The following is a 16,104-nucleotide window of genomic DNA, read 5'->3' as shown; positions in this document are numbered from 1 at the left end:
AAGAGCCCATTTCTCACTAAATTGATATATGCTATTGCTGCATAACATTGATTTCATTTCCACATTTCTTATACAGTTACAGAAGGGCTATCAGTCAAGCTGCTGAGTAGGACACTGATTCAGCAGAGGAGTCTTTATTGTACAGTGTTTCACTACACAGTGGCATTATCAAGTGCAAACCAAGCTCCAAGAATATTAATAACCCTTTCACTGTCAGGATTTAAGAAAAAAAAATGAAATGGTAGAGGATCTTTTTCTGAAGTTAATGACACCAAAAATATGAACTTTGTAAAGTAAAAGGACACTAGTGCAACTAATGTGACATTTTATTGTGGCAACGTTTCGCTCTCCAGGAGCTTTGTCAATCCGTTACGGCTTGAAAAAGCCCATGGAGAGCGAAACGTTGCCACAATAAAATGTCACATTAGTTGCACTAGTGTCCTTTTACTTTACATATTGTCGGTAATTCTACCAACATTATTACAATATGAACTTTGATGGAAAGCTTACAGAATTACGGAGGTACAAAGTTGGCAGTCTTGGCGCAGTTCACTATTCGGAAATTCCAACCACTTAGTCCTATTTTAAACCCATTCAATTGCTCAATTGACTAAGTACTTAGCAGTTACGCTAGTATGCCTCTGTTTTATCAGTTGAATACATAGAATTGCCCTTTCAACTATCAGAACTACCCTACAAGTCCACATAGTTGGTAATTTGGGCAATTTTACAATGAATTCAAGAAATTCCACTTCAAAAACAGAATCCAAAATAAGCACTTTTATGTATTCCAATCACTAAAGCAACCTATTCTATGTTCATTAATCACTTTCTCAGGCCTTTTCAATATTACACTTGCCCTCCATTTTGAATCCATCATCACAAATAATTAAAGTTTTACCCCTTTTCTCTAATACAATATAACCAGGAATGATTGGTCATAGTTTAGGGTGTCCCAATATTTGTAACAGACCTAGCAAAAACCCATAAAACAGACCAGGGGATGTCAAAAGTAAAAAAAAAAAATATTTCTGCTAATTTGAATCCCATTTCAAGTTGTTTCAGGGCCTGAAACCAACCAAAATCACCTCTGTTTCAGTATTATGTCTTCCATTCTATCAATTGTTACCAAGAAACAGCTAATAAAACTAAGAAAACCTTCCTATAAAACTCAAAGTTGCTATTTTAAACCAAATGCAATATCAGAGGTTTGCTTTTCCCCATCATACATTGCTTGGGGGCAGGATTTTTTATACTGTGCAGACTCGGTGCACAGACCCAGTCTTTCAGGTCTAGGATAAAATTTACTGCTCACAGCTTACTTGAGAGAGCTGAGCTCACAACTGAGATCTACATGAGGGACCCTTGGCATCAGTGCCGTAGATCTGTGTGACAAAGTGAAAGGGTTAAATACATTCTTATTGGTGTTTGTAGACTAAATAAATTTTCTTTACACTGAAGTTGTTCTTACTGTAGTTGTATTTAGTAAACTTGTTTGTAATTTTGCACATTTAATTTACTCCAAGCTGATGGGATGGTAAAATGTGCTTAAATGTTAAGCAGCATGATTACTATATCATTGTTAATATTTGCTGTAAATTTTATATTCATCCAGGAGCCTAAGTTGGAGATGGAAGAAGAAATGATGATGGTTACTATTGATCCAGGGCAAATCCCATCAGATGATGTAGATGGCATTCCTATAGATGATGTAGATGGCATACCCATTAAAGATGAAGAGAAAGAAGATATAGATGGTGTACCAATTGCCAATTCTCCATTAATGAAGAGTGCTGCAATCTCTGCTCTACTTGGCTACGATGATGACGATGATGATGATGACATAGATGGTGCTCCATGTAAGTTTTATTTTTCCTCATAGGTTATTTCTTGCCAAAGCAGGGTGACTCGAAGAAACACATTTACTATCATTCATTAGATTTCTGTCTTGCTAGAAGTGTGCTGACATCACACTTCAGATTATTTATCCTTTGACTGCAGCATCCCACATTTCCAGGACTCAAGTCTGGCTAACAGATTTCCCTGAATCCTTTCATATCAATTACTTTGCTCACATTCCAGCAGCACATCTATTAAAAACCATTTGTCTCATTCACTCCTATCGAACATGTACACACGTCTATTAGATGCTCCTGTTGTAGCCTCCTGTACTCCTATCCCTCCAACCATTTCTGTGACAATCCCTACCCCTCCTACCTTTCACTCCAGATATAATTACACACCCTATTTGTTATTCTATCCCTCTCCTTTCTTTCTACATACTTAAACCATCTCACTTACTCCTCCTCAGCCTCTTTTGTACCCTTGTTAACCTCACATTGCTTATGCTTCAAATTCTCTTGAATATTCACATCACACATTGCTCTCAAACATGACTTTACTGCCTCTGGCCTTCTTGCTGCAATGTTCAAAACCCTTGCCTCATACTCGTATAAAATGTGTTGGTATCATATGTAAGCTTTTACACCTTTGATTAACTTTTTTTTTTATTTTATTTTTAGTAACTAGGAGACAAGATGAATATCTGGTTTGATAAAGTATAGGGTGATTGAAGAGAATGGGAACACATTAGCTGTTTAGCATCATGCAGCAGTTCTGAGATAAAATTGTGATGAAGGATTCCTGGCCCATGCTAGGCACGTCCTTGATATAGTCGTATGGATACACTATTTAATAAAGGATGATAGGAGAGCTGTGTAATGAGGTTGGACCAAAGTTGGTGTCATTCTGTTGGACTTGATTCCTGAAAGTGGGAAGTAAAAGGCCTGCACTTTAAAGGAGGGATTTGGGATACTGTCAGTTTGAAGGGACATCTAAACTATCATATCTGAGTGCCTCTGCAAAGACAGTGATTATATATGGTGAAAGTGTTGAATAATGATGAAAGTTTTTTCATTCTTTTTGGGTTTTTCTTTCTATTAAAGTTTTTCTTTTTGGGTTACCCTGCCTCAGTGGGAAACAGCTGTGTTAAAAAAAAAAGTTAGAAAAAAAATACACTTGTAATGACCAAGAAGAAAATTGGATACCTGCTCCCTTCAGTATCACTGTTTGTTGATGTATCAAGTATTTAAATGCTTTCTTCAACATTACAATTATTTTAAAACTAACATAAGAGATTTGCTGTATAATTTTGGAATTAAAACTGTAGATCATTTTGTTACTAGTTTTGTCAGTCAGAATTAACTAAATTTATGTATCTGCCAGCTATAACTCTCATGCTGCAAGGTAGCGTCATGGTGTAATGACTGAAGGGTGGGTATAGCATGCTTCACTGAACAACATTAACCCTTTAGCTGTGTCTGATGTACTAGTATGCAGGGGGTGGTACTGTGTTCGACATACTAGTATGCACCATTTTTTGTACCCACAAGTTTGCCACTGCCAATATTTTTTTACCTCAGGGCAACTCTTTGGGTCTTCCATCTATTAACTCTTTCAGGGTCCAGAGGCCAAATTTCAGTGTGCACCAGGGTCCAAGAATTCTCAGAAAATAATTTTATTTTTTCTTATGAAATGGTAAAGAATCTTTTTCTGAAGGTAATAACACAAAAAGTACGAAAATTGATGGAAAATTGACGAAATTATGAACTCGCGAATTTTGATGTGTCGGCGATATTTACGCATCAGCGATTTTGCTGACTTTGACTCCCATTTTAGGCTAATTACAGTATTCCAGTCAACCAAATTCTTAGCTATTTCACTAGTATTACTTCTATTCTATCGATTAAGCACAAGAAATCGCCAGCACAAGAAATCAACAAAAAAATAAAGTGACTGGGAATTGGTAATTTGGCCAGTTTAATTCAAAGTTCAAAATATTCCGATTTCAAAACAGGGTCCAGAGTAAACAATGCAGGAATTCCTGGCACTAAACTAACATTTTCTCTGTTCATTAGTTACATTTTCAGGCTTTACAAATGAATTCCATTTTGATTTTTTAATCACACAATGAATTTTTATTCAAACCAAAAAATAGAAGATTTTTTGTTATGCAATACTGTAATAATTGTATAAATAATATCCCCACATTTGTGAATGTATATTAGACCCACCAGCTGTCATGTATTAGACTTGTGAGGTTACGAAAAAACACTGCAAGGTCGCTGTTTTAATCGAAAATTATGGTCTCAGTTTTTTCTCTCATTATGCACTGTGTGCTGCAGGATTTGTTTTATGTGGTGCACACATACCACATAGATGTATTCTCTCATATCTAGGCCCAAATTTACTACTCACAGCTTGTCAGAGTGAGCTGAGCTCATGGTGTAGATCTACGGTTTGGACCCTGAACGTAAAGCCGTAGATCTACGGCATGGACCCTGAAAGGGTTAATACATTTGAAAAAACCTAAGGTCAGCAGGATCCACACAGTGTATCATTGTTAATTACTCAGGGGATAACTATAAAAGTAAACAAAGGAACCAGGAGCTGTTGTTCCACCACCAGCTTCCCTACCAGCAAACAAGGTGTACAAGTGGCTCAAAGATGACTTATTCATACCAAATTTATTACAATTTCATGATTATTATCAGTGAAATTCAGCCACAAAACACATTAGGTATATAATCCAGGATAACCCAGTAAAGTCAAGAATATGAATAAGTTCCATGTTTTTATGAATATTATACTCTAAAATTGTAATATAATAAGTATTCATTATCATAGCCTTAGAGGATAAATTTTTTTTTTCAACAAGTCGGCCGTCTCCCACCGAGGCAGGGTGACCCAAAAAGAAAGAAAATCCCCAACAAGAAAATACTCTCATCATCATTCAACACTTTCACCTCACTCACACATAATCACTGTTTTTGCAGAGGTGCTCAGAACACAACAGTTTAGAAACATATACGTATAAAGATACACAACATATCCCTCCAAACTGCTAATATCCCAAAACCCCTCCTTTAGAGTGCAGGCATTGTACTTCCCATTTCCAGGACTCAAGTCCGGCTATATAAAAATAACCGGTTTCCCTGAATCCCTTCACTAAATATTACCCTGCTCACATCCCAACAGATCGTCAGGTCCCAAATACCATTCGTCTCCATTCACTCCTATCAAACACGTTCATGCACGCCTGCTGGAAATCCAAGCCCCTCGCTCACCAAACCTCCCTTACCCCTTCCTTCCAACATTTTTGAGGACAAGCCCTACCCCGCCTTCTTTCTCCTACAGATTTAAATGCTCTCCATGTCATTCTACTTTGATCCATTCTCTCTAAATGGCCAAACCACCTCAACAATCCCTCTTCAGCCCTCTTACTAATACTTTTATTAACTCCACACCTTCTAATTTCCACACTCCTAATTTTCTGCATAATATTTACACTACACATTACCCTTAGACAGGACATCTCCACTGCCTCCAACCGCCTCCTCGCTGCTGCATTCACAACCCAAGCTTCACACCCATATAAGAGTGTTGGTACTACTATACTTTCATACATTCTCTTCTTTGCCACCATAGATAACGTTTTTCGTCTCCACATATACCTCAACGCACCACTCACCTTTTTTCCTTCATCAATTCTATGATTAACCTCATCCTTCGTAAATCCATCCGCCGACACGTCAACTCCCAAGTATCTGAAAACATTCACTTTTTCCATACTTCTCCTCCCCAATTTGATATCCAATTTTTCTTTATCTAAATTGTTTGATACTCTCATCACCTTACTCTTTTCTATGTTTCACTTTGAACACTCCCAAAATCATCCACTAACCTTTGCAATTTTTCTTTAGAATCTCCCATGAGCACAGTATTATAAGCAAAAAGCAACTGTGTCAATTCCCATTTTGTATTTGATTCCCCATAATTTAATCCCACCCCTCTCCTGAACACCCTAGCATTTACTTCTTTTACAACCCATCTACAAATATATTAAACAACCATGGTGACATTACACATCCCTGTCTAAGACCTACTTGTACTGGGAAGTAGTCTCCCTCTCTTCTACACACCCTAACCTGAGCCTCATTATCCTCATAAAAACTCTTTACATCATTTAGTAACTTACCACCTATTCCATATACTTGCAACATCTGCCACATTGCTCCCCTATCCACTCTATCATATGCCTTTTCTAAAACCATAAATGCAATAAAAACTTCCCTACCTTTATCTAAATACTGTTCACATACAGTATATGTTTCAATGTAAACACTTAATCTACACATCTAATCTACACATTCCCTACCCACTCTGAAACCTCCTTGCTCATCCGCAATCCTACATTCTGTCCTACCTCTAATTCTTTCAGATATAACCCTACCGTACACTATTCCTGGTATACTCAGTAAACTTATTCATCCATAATTTTTACAATCTCTTTTGTCCCCCTTCCCTTTACATAAAGGGACTATACATGCTCTCTGCCAATCCCTAGGTACCTTCCTCTCTCTCATACATTTTTTTTTTTCTTTTAACAAGTCGGCCATCTCCCACTGAGGCAGGGTGACCCAAAAAGAAAGAAAATCCCCAAAAAGAAAATACTTTCATCATCATTCAACTCTTTCACCTCACTCACACATAATCACTGTTTTTGCAGACATGCTCAGAACACAAAAGTTTAGAAGCATATACGTATAAAGATACAAAACATATCCCTACCAAATGTCAATATCCCAAATCCCTCCTTTAGAGTGCAGGCATTGCACTTCCCATTTCCAGGACTCAAGTCCGGCTATATAAAAATAACCGGTTTCCCTGAATCCCTTCACTAAATATTACCCTGCTCACACTCCAACAGATCGTCAGGTCCCAAATACCATTCGTCTCCATTCACTCCTATTGAACACGCTCATGCACGCCTGCTGGAAGTCCAAGCCCCTTGTCCACAAAACCTCCCTTACTCCTTCCTTCCAACCTTTTCAAGGACGACCCCTAAACTGCCTTCCTTCCCCTACAGATTTAAATGCTCTCCATGTCATTCTACTTTGATCCATTATCTCTAAATGACCAAACCACCTCAACAACCCCTCTTCAGCCCTCTAACTAATACTTTTATTAACTCACACCTTCTCCTAATTTCCACACTCCGAATTTTTTGCATAATATTTACACCACACATTGCCCTTTGACAGGACATCTCCACTGGCTCCAACCACCTCCTCGCTGCTGCATTCACAACCCAAGCTTCACACCCATATAAGAGTGTTGGTATTACTATACTTTCATACATTCCCTTCTTTGCCTCCATAGATGATGTTTTTTGTCTCCACATACACCTCAATGCACCATTCCCCTTTTTTCCCTCATCAATTCTATGATTAACCTCATCCTTAAAATCCATCCGCCGACACATCAACTCCCAAGTATCTGAAAATATTCACTTCTTCCACACTCCTCCTCCCCAATTTGATATCCAATTTTTCTTTATCTAAATCATTTGATACCCTCATCACCTTACTCTTTTCTATGTTCACTTTCAACTTTCTACCGTTACACACACTCCCAAATTCGTCCACTAACCTTTGCAATTTTTCTTTAGAATCTCCCATAAGCACAGTATCATCAGCAAAAAGCAACTGTGTCAATTCCCATTTTGCATTTGATTCCCCATAATTTAATCCCACCCCTCTCCTGAACACCCTAGCATTTACTTCTTTTACAACCCATCTATAAATATATTAAACAACCATGGTGACATTACACATCCCTGTCTAAGACCTACTTTTACCGGGAAGTAGTCTCCCTCTCTTCTACACACCCTAACCTGAGCCTCACTATCCTCATAAAAACTCTTTACAGCATTTAGTAACTTACCACCTATTCCATATACTTGCAACATCTGCAACATTGCTCCCCTATCCATTCTATCATATGCCTTTTCTAAATCCATAAATGCAATTAAAACTTCCCTACCTTTATCTAAATACTGTTCACATATATGCTTCAATGTAAACACTTGATCTGCACATCCCCTACCCACTCTAAAACCTCCTTGCTCATTTGCAATCCTACATTCTGTCTTAGCTCTAATTCTTTCAGTTATAACCCTACCATACACTTTTCCTGGTATACTCAGTAAACTTTTTCCTCTATAATTTTTACAATCTCTTTTGTCCCCCTTCCCTTTTTATAAAGGGACTATACATGCTCTCTGCCAATCTCTAGGTACCTTCCCCTCTTTCATACATTTATTAAACAAAAATACCAACCACTCCAACACTATATCCCCCCCTGCTTTTAACATTTCTGTCATGATCCTGTCAGTTCCAGCTGCTTTAAGCCCTTTCATTCTACGTAATGCCTTGCTTACATCCTGTTCTTCTTCACTCCTAAAAGATGGTATATCTCCCTGTCGAGTGCATGAAATTACTGCCTCCCTTTCTTCGTCGACATTTAAAAGTTCCTCAAAATATTCTCGCCATCTACCCAAAACCTCCATCTCCCCATCTACTAACTCCCCTACTCTGTTTTTAACTGACAAATCCATTCGCTCTCTAGGCTTTCTTAACTTGTTTAACTCACTCTCAAAAAATTTTTCTTCTTTTCATTAAAATTTCTTGACAGTGCCTCTCCCACTCTATCATCTGCTCTCCTTTTGTGCACTCTCACCACTCTCTTCACCTTTCTTTTACTCTCCATATACTCTACTCTTCTTATAACACTTCTGCTTTATAAAAACCTCTCATAAGCTAACTTCTCTTTTATCACAACCTTTACTTCATCATTCCACCATGAGAGGTTTTTACAAAGCAGAAGTGTTATAAGAAGAGCAGAGTATATGGAGAGTAAAAGAAAGGTAAAGAGAGTGGTGAGAGAGTGCAAAAGGAGAGCAGATGATAGAGTGGGAGAGGCACTGTCAAGAAATTTTAATGAAAATAAGAAAAAAAAAAAAAATTTCCTGTAATTGTTTTACATGATGGTAGGATTGCTGGTGTCCTTTTTTCTGTCTCATGAACATGCAAGATTTCAGGTACGTCTTGCTACTTCTACTTACACTTAGGTCACACTACACATACATGTACAAGCACATATATACACACCCCTCTGGGTTTTCTTCTATTTTCTTTCTAGTTCTTATTCTTGTTTATTTCCTCTTATCTCCATGGGGAAGTGGAACAGAATTCTTCCTCCGTAAGCCATGCGTGTTGTAAGAGGCAACTAAAATGCCGGGAGCAAGGGGCTAGTAACCTCTTCTCCTGTATATATTACTAAATGTAAAAGGAGAAACTTTCGTTTTTCCTTTTGGGCCACCCCGCCTCGGTGGGATACGGCCGGTGTGTTGAAAGAAAGAAAGAAAAAAATTTGGAGTGAGTTAAACAAGTTAAGAAAGCCTAGGGAAAATATGGATTTGTCAGTTAAAAACAGAATAGGGGAGTTAGTAGATGGGGAGATGGAGGTATTGGGTAGATGGCGAGAATATTTTGAGGAACTTTTAAATGTTAAGGAAGAAACAGAGGCAGTAATTTCATGCACTGGTCAGGGAGGTATACCATCTTTTAGGAGTGAAGAAGAGCAGAATGTAAGTGTGGGGGAGGTACGTGAGGCATTACGTAAAATGAAAGGGGGTAAAGCAGCTGGAACTGATGGGATCATGACAGAAATGTTAAAAGCAGGGGGGGATATAGTGTTGGAGTGGTTGGTACTTTTGTTTAATAAATGTATGAAAGAGGGGAAGGTACCTAGGGATTGGCAGAGAGCATGTATAGTCCCTTTATATAAAGGGAAAGGGGACAAAAGAGACTGTAAAAATTATAGAGGAATAAGCTTACTGAGTATACCAGGAAAAGTGTACAGTAGGGTTATAATTGAAAGAATTAGAGGTAAGACAGAATGTAGGATTGTGGATGAGCAAGGAGGTTTTAGAGTGGGTAGGGGATGTGTAGATCAGGTGTTTACATTGAAGCATATATGTGAACAGTATTTAGATAAAGATAGGGAAGTTTTTATTGCATTTATGGATTTAGAAAAGGCATATGATAGAGTGGATAGAGGAGCAATGTGGCAGATGTTGCAAGTATATGGAATAGGTGGTAAGTTATTAAATGCTGTAAAGAGTTTTTATGAGGATAGTGAGGCTCAGGTTAGGGTGTGGAGAAGAGAGGGAGACTACTTCCCGGTAAAAGTAGGTCTTAGACAGGGATGTGTAATGTCACCATGGTTGTTTAATATATTTATAGATGGGTTGTAAAAGAAGTAAATGCTAGGGTGTTCAGGAGAGGGGTGGGATTAAATTATGGGGAATCAAATGCAAAATGGGAATTGACACAGTTGCTTTTTGCTGATGATACTGTGTTTATGGGAGACTCTAAAGAAAAATTGCAAAGGTTAGTGGATGAGTTTGGGAATGTGTGTAAAGGTAGAAAGTTGAAAGTGAACATAGAAAAGAGTAAGGTGATGAGGGTGTCAAATGATTTAGATAAAGAAAAATTGGATATCAAATTGGGGAGGAGGAGTATGGAAGAAGTGAATGTTTTCAGATACTTGGGAGTTGACGTGTCGGCGGATGGATTTATGAAGGATGAGGTTAATCATAGAATTGATGAGGGAAAAAAGGTGAGTGGTGCGTTGAGGTATATGTGGAGTCAAAAAAACGTTATCTATGGAGGCAAAGAAGGGAATGTATGAAAGTATAGTAGTACCAACACTCTTATATGGATGTGAAGCTTGGGTGGTAAATGCAGCAGCGAGGAGACGGTTGGAGGCAGTGGAGATGTCCTGTCTGAGGGCAATGTGTGGTGTAAATATTATGCAGAAAATTCGGAGTGTGGAAATTAGGAGAAGGTGTGGAGTTAAAGCATTAGTCAGAGGGTAGAAGAGGGGTTGTTGAGGTGGTTTGGTCATTTAGAGAGAATGGATCAAAGTAGAATGACATGGAAAGCATATAAATCTATAGGGGAAGGAAAGAGGGGTAGGGGTCGTCCTCGAAAGGGTTGGAAAGAGGGGGTAAAGGAGGTTTTGTGGGCGAGGGGCTTGGACTTCCAGCAAGCGTGCATGAGCGTGTTAGATAGGAGTGAATGGAGACGAATGATACTTGGGACCTGACGATCTGTTGGAGTGTGAGCAGGGTAATATTTAGTGAAGGGATTCAGGGAAACCGGTTATTTTCATATAGTCGGACGTGAGTCCTTGAAATGGGAAGTACAATGCCTGCACTTTAAAGGAGGGGTTTGGGATATTGGCAGTTTGGAGGGATATGTTGTGTATCTTTATACGTATATGCTTCTAAACTGTTGTATTCTGAGCACCTCTGCAAAAGCAGTGATAATGTGTGAGTGTGGTGAAAGTGTTGAATGATGATGAAAGTACAGTGGTCCCTGAATAATCGTCCGTAATCCGTTCCTGGAAGTGGGACTATTATCGAAATGGACGATTTACGAATCAATTTTCCTCATAAGAAATAATGTAAATTCAATTAATCCGTTCCTGACACCCAGAAGTATTAAAGCAAAAAATTTTTTTACATGAAATATAGTTGTAGTAAATAAACAATACAGTGGCACATGATGAATTAAACATTAACAGAATAACACTTACCTTTATTGGCGATTCTTCTTTGTGTATGGAAGACTGGAGAAGGAGACTGATTGGATGGATTACTGTTTGGAAAGGGAATCCCCTTCCATCAACACCTTGGGTACCAATTGCTTTTCTGGGGTTACTTCTCTTCTCTGTTTCTTAATGCCACTAGGACCACCTTGAGAGTCACTGGAGTCCTGTCTCGCAAAAAAACTGTCCAGAGAGCTCTGTTTCTGGCGTCTCTTTAAAACTTCCCTAAAATGGGCCAAGACTCTGTCACTGTACAAGTTGCCGATATGGCTTGCAACATCCTTCTCTGGGTGATGTTTCTCCATAAATCTTTCCATCCTACCCCACATTTCAAAAATCTCCTTAATTTCTGAAGAAGGCACCTTCCTCCATCTCTCTTCCTCCTCCTCTGCAGCAAGATTCAGAGCTGCCATCTGTTGCTGTTCCTGCTGAAGCTCTTGCAGCTCCTCAGTGGTTAGCTCTTTGTTGTGGTCCTCCACCAACTCTTCCACATCCTCCAAACTCACATCCAACCCCATGGAAGCCCCCAGTGCCACAATGGATTTAACAACTGACATAGGCTCATCAGGGTCAGCCCCAAACCCTTCAAAATCCCTCTTGTGGACACAATCTGGCCACAATTTTCTCCAAGCAGAGTTCAAAGTCCTGGTAGTCACTCCCTCCCAAGTCTTACCTATAAGGCTTACACAATGGAGAATACTGAAATGTTCTTTCCAAAAATCTCGTAGGGTCAAGTGAGTGTCTGATGTCACATTCAAGCACCTTTCAAACATTGCTTTGGTGTAGAATTTTTTAAAGTTTGCAATGACCTGCTGGTCCATGGGTTGGAGGAGAGGAGTGGTATTCGGGGGCAAGAACTTTACTGTGATGAACCCAAACTCCTTCAGAATTAGGTCATCCAAGTTTGGAGGATTAGCAGGTGCATTGTCCATTACTAGGAGGCACTTGAGATCCAATTTCTTTTCCAGGAGGTAATTCTTCACACTAGGGCCAAACACTTCGTTGAACCACTCTACAAAAATTTCCCTCGTGACCCATGCCTTATTATTAGATTTCCAAAACACACACAATTTACTCTCCATAACATTATTTTTCTTAAATGCTCTGGGATTTTCAGAATGGTACACTAGTAACGGCTTCACTTTGAAATCCCCACTAGCATTAGCACAGAACATTAGTGTCAGCCTGTCTTTCATAGGCTTGTGTCCTGGCATTACCTTTTCCTCTTGTGTAATGAAGGTCCTCTTTGGCATTTTCTTCCAAAAGAGGCCTGTTTTGTCACAATTGAACACTTGTTCAGGTTTCAGTCCTTCACTGTTTATGTACTCCTGGAATTCATGCACATATTTTTCAGCCGCCTTGTGGTCCGAACTGGCAGCCTCACCATGCCTTACCACACTGTGTATGCCAGTACGCTTCTTAAATCTCTCAAACCAGCCTTTGCTAGCCTTAAATTCACTCACATCACTAGTTGCAGGCAATTTCTTTACCAAATCGTCATGCAACTGCCTAGCCTTTTCACAAATAAGCGATGTCATAAGACTGTCTCCTGCTAATTGTTTCTCATTTATCCACACCAATAATAACTTCTCAACATCTTCGAGTACTGGTGATCTCATTTTTGTCAGCATATTTACCCCCTTTGCAACAACAGCGTCCTTGATTTCCTTTTTCTTGGCTGTGATGGAAGATATGGTTGTACGGGATTTGTTATACATCCTGGCCAGGTCGCCCACACGTACGCCACTATCATATTGTTCAATGATGTTTTTCTTAAATTCAATCGTATTTCTCACCTTCTTTACCAAAGGCTTGGCACTAGGAGCTTTCTTTGGAGCCATGGTAGCTTATTTAGCACTTAAATAACTTGCAAGCACTAAAATAAATGAAATATGAAATATTTCACTGGAGCACGTGAGGGGACCGTCGCTCACTGGTAAACATTGGCACACTGGCTGGGAAGGAAAGGCTGAGGCGGCTCGAGGCCGCTCAGACCGTGCATACGTGTCTGGGATGAGGGACTATTAGGGAGTTACCGGACCATTTCCGAGCCAATATTTTGACGAAAAAACAGGACTATTTCCGAAATGGACGACTTTCAGGCCAGACGATTACTGAGGGACCACTGTATTTTCTTTTTTGGGGATTTTCTTTGTTTTGGGTCACCCTGCCTCGGTGGGAGACGGCCGACTTGTTGAAAATATAAATATATATATATATATATATATATATATATATATATATATCTTTCCTTTCAACATACCAGCCGTATCCCACCGAGGCGGGGTGGCCCAAAAGAAAAAACTAAAGTTTCTCTTTTTAAATTTAGTAATATATACAGGAGAAGGGGTTACTAGCCCCTTGCTCCCGGCATTTTAGTCGCCTCTTACAACACGCATGGCTTACGGAGGAAGAATTCGTTCCACTTCCCCATGGAGGATATATAACTATATATATATATATATATATATATATATATATATATATATATATATATATATATATATATATATATATATATATATATATATATATAATATATATATATATATATATATATATATATATATATATATATATATATATATATATATATATATATATATATATAAATACATACATACATACATACATATATATATATATATACAGTGGACCCCCGCATAGCGACCTTAATCCGTGCAAGAGGGCTGGCTGTTATGCGAAATGTTCGCTATGTGAATGAATTTTCCCCATAAGAAATAATGGAAATCAAATTAATCCGTGCAAGACACCCAAAAGTTTGAAAAAAAAAATTTTACCACATGAAATATACATTTTCCTACACACAAAGAGAAGGATACATGCACAATAGTAGAGTAGTACATGCACAGTATATATTGTGCATGTACTACTCTACTAAATGAAGAATAAATGACACTTACCTTTATTGAAGATGCAGCAATGACTGATGAGACACTGTGTCCTGGGAGTGCCTTTTCCTCCTGAGTACTGTAGGTCCTGTTTGGTATTTTCTTCCAGAACAGGCCTTATCACACTGTGTATGTCACTACGATTCTTAAATCTCTCAAACCAACCTTTGCTGGCTCTAAATTCACCAATATGAGCACTAGTTCCAGGCATTTTCCCTGTTCACCTGGGTGTTAGTCGACTGGTGTGGGTTGCATCCTGGGAGACAAGATTAAGGACCCCAATGGAAATAAGTTAGACAGTCTTCGATGACACTGACTTTTTTGGGCTATCCTGGGTGGCAAATCCTCTGGGGTTAATTGTTTCTTGGTATTCTCAATAAGCCACACCAACAACGGTGCTACAGCAGCAGCAGCAGCAGCTGACGATGTTACAGCAGCAGCAGACGATGCTACAGCAGCAGCAGCAGCAGACGATGCTACAGCAGCAGCAGCAGCAGACGATGCTACAGCAGCAACAGACGATGCTACAGCAGCAGCAGACGATGCTACAGCAGCAGCAGCAGCAGACGATGCTACAGCAGCAGCAGCAGCTGACGGTGGTACAGCAGCAACAGACGATGCTACAGCAGCAACAGACGATGCTACAGCAGCAGCAGACGATGCTACAGCAGCAGCAGATGATGCTACAGCAGCAGCAGACGGTACTACAGCAGCAGGAGCAGCTGACGGTGGTACAGCAGCAGCAGCTGACAGTGCAGCAGCAGCTGACGGTGATACAGCAGCAGCAGCAGTTGTACCACCAATAGTAGCGATGGTTGATTGGGGTTTATTATACAACCTGGCCAGCTCGGAGACACGCACTCCACTTTCATACTTATCAATGATCTTTTTCTTCATCTCCATAGTAATTCTCACCCTTATTGCTGTAGGGTTGGCACTAGAAGCTTTCTTGGGGCCCATGGTCACTTATTTTCCAGAAAAAAATCACCAAAAACACTGTAATAATACAAAATGTTCCGATTGTATGCTTGGATGTTACCGCGGAGGCTGGCTGGTAAACAATGCCACCCGCGGAACATGTGAGCGTGGCTCAAGCGCACATTGGACGCGTCTCGGACGAAGGCCGCTGAGCGGGTTTTTGTCCACTATGCGGGGCAAAATTTTAGCGATCAAAGCGTCCGCTATGCGGATTGTCCGCTATGCAAGGCGTCCGTTATGCGGGGGTCCACTGTATATATATATATATATATATATATATATATATATATATATATATATATATATACACACACACACAGTGGACCCCCGGTTAACGATTTTAATCCGTGCAAGAGGGGTAATTGTTATGCGAAATAATCGGTATGCGAATGAATTTTCCCCATAAGAAATAATGGAAATCAAATTAATCCGTGCAAGACACCCAAAAGTATGAAAAAAAAAATTTTACCACATGAAATATACATTTTCCCACACACAAAGAGAAGGATACATGCACAATAGTAGAGTAGTACATGCACAGTATATATTGTGCATGTACTAGTCTACTAAATGAAGAATAAATGACACTTACCTTTATTGAAGATGCAGCAATGACTGATGAGACACTGTGTCCTGGGAGTGCCTTTTCCTCCTGAGTACTGTAGGTCCTGTTTGGCATTTTCTTCCAGAACAGGCC

At 39.4% G+C, this 16,104-nt stretch overlaps 1 protein-coding gene across 4 annotated transcripts in view; it reads left to right on the top strand.

Annotated features, from left to right (window-relative positions):
- LOC128687429 (U2 snRNP-associated SURP motif-containing protein) overlaps positions 1–16,104 on the top strand; it is a 148,299-nt gene that overhangs the window by 93,510 nt on the left and 38,685 nt on the right. For all 4 annotated transcript variants that reach the window (XM_070092698.1, XM_070092695.1, XM_070092696.1 and 1 more), the window contains exon 17: positions 1,616–1,859. In XM_070092698.1, coding sequence (XP_069948799.1) covers positions 1,616–1,859 — 244 coding nt within the window. The remainder of the gene's footprint in view (positions 1–1,615; positions 1,860–16,104) is intronic.

Source organism: Cherax quadricarinatus, chromosome 40 (assembly GCF_038502225.1).
Source record: "Cherax quadricarinatus isolate ZL_2023a chromosome 40, ASM3850222v1, whole genome shotgun sequence".
In the NCBI taxonomy this organism is placed as follows: Eukaryota; Metazoa; Arthropoda; class Malacostraca; order Decapoda; family Parastacidae; genus Cherax; species Cherax quadricarinatus.
Note: the sequence above shows the minus strand (reverse complement) of the source record. Positions and strands in the feature narration are given on the sequence as shown.